The sequence below is a fragment of the Acanthisitta chloris genome, unplaced genomic scaffold (assembly GCF_000695815.1).
Source record: "Acanthisitta chloris isolate BGI_N310 unplaced genomic scaffold, ASM69581v1 scaffold5395, whole genome shotgun sequence".
Taxonomy (NCBI): Eukaryota; Metazoa; Chordata; class Aves; order Passeriformes; family Acanthisittidae; genus Acanthisitta; species Acanthisitta chloris.
The window spans coordinates 40,793-42,381 of record NW_008673037.1 but is presented as its reverse complement, the minus strand read 5'-3'; the positions used below and the strand labels follow the sequence as shown (position 1 = coordinate 42,381).

General features: G+C 41.2%; 1 protein-coding gene across 1 annotated transcript in view; it reads right to left on the bottom strand.

Moving 5' to 3' along the window:
* ME3 (malic enzyme 3, NADP(+)-dependent, mitochondrial) overlaps nt 1–1,589 on the bottom strand; it is a 56,263-nt gene that overhangs the window by 53,521 nt on the left and 1,153 nt on the right. The window contains exon 2 of the mRNA XM_009074740.1: nt 944–1,093. Coding sequence (XP_009072988.1) covers nt 944–1,093 — 150 coding nt within the window. The remainder of the gene's footprint in view (nt 1–943; nt 1,094–1,589) is intronic.

Here is a 1,589-nt window from a genome sequence, read left to right as displayed (position 1 = left end):
AAGATAATTGCAACCATAATATGTTATTCATTATCTGTCTACACAGTCCTTGCATCTTCAAGGTGTGCCTCAGGGTACCCCTGTGACCTAGAATCAGTTAGTAGAACTTGCCTCAGTTTCCCTACCTACAACACTACTCTTATCTGAAACTGCAGTCAAACCTCATGCTTGTGAAATGTTTTGAAAATGGTATTACTCCATTCCTTTACTTTGCATTTCCTTTACTTCTGCTATAGAAATCTAACAAAAGCTAAAGTGTTTGTCTGCTTACTGGTACCTTTCAAGGACAAAGGAAATAAAAAGTTTGCAAAGAAAATTGAACCTTACCATTGAATTTTCAGGCTTGGACTAAAACGTATTTCAGAATGCTAATAAGGGCTTTATCTAAACATTAATCATTAAAAAGAATTATACAGAACAGGGTCTTCCAACATGGTACAGAGTGTTTAATGTTGCATGAATTTACACAGTAACTGTTCTGAGCAGAGGAAGGCACTGATGCAGAGCATCATCTCCTATGAAAATTATTTTTGTGGGGTGGTTTGTGGATGTGCACACAAAAGTTCAAAATCAGCACAATGTATCCAAACCCCAACAATTACTCAAACACCAGCGCTGCAGAAGGTACTCAGTGCTCCTGAGACAGCAGATGGAGGGGTGCAGCCACAAGTTCAGAAAGCTGTTTGGAGCTAAGCTGCACAGACTGTACAGTACTGTTTGAGAACAAAACCACTCTGTTTGTTTATAGGAAGAAGGCCGAGCTATTCTCGACTCCCCAGCTCATCATCAAATGTACACACATGAAGCTGCTTGCTGGTCCATCTTTTGATGAGGGATTGAGCTTTAGATGTTTTGGGCCACCCACATAAAGATGGACTGTCGATACAAAAGAAACATTCACATGGAATTAAAGAAAAGGAGCAAGCACAGTCTCTTCACTCACCGTGGTCTCCTGAAAGCCAAACCATACTGCTGACATGCCAGGCCAACCGTTGGGGTGTAAACGATGGGCATGAATCTCTCGATATCAGAGGTTAGCACTCGGTAAAAGAGCTTCTCATTCCTGTCTTGTAATGTCATAAGAACAATATACCTTACGAGTAAAAAGAATAGTTATATATTAGTGTTTATGGTTCATTTTTCAGGCTTTCGTATACAGTTTCATAAAAAGCAGTCATTGGCTAACTCACTATGTATTCAGTTCTCCCAAGGCCTGACACTCCTTTGTGCTACATCATGTGCAGATACTTGGAACAAAATTTCCCAGATGGCCTGGCCAGCTTCACCATCCTCACTGACAGCTCACAAAGACTCAGTAGGGCTGGAAGTCAGACCCATGCATACCTCAGAATTTTGGAATTTGCATCAAAAAGCATCGTACATAGCCGACAACAAGACTCAGTAGGGCTGGAAGTCAGACCCATGCATACCTCAGAATTTTGGAATTTGCATCAAAAAGCATCATACATAGACGACAATATATAACTTGCAAGATCAGCACAGGTGTTCGTGACACAGAAAAGCCAATGCAATTACTCTACATGGTAAGAGTCCTGCTGCCTCAGTCCCCAGAACAAAGGCAGCTGAGA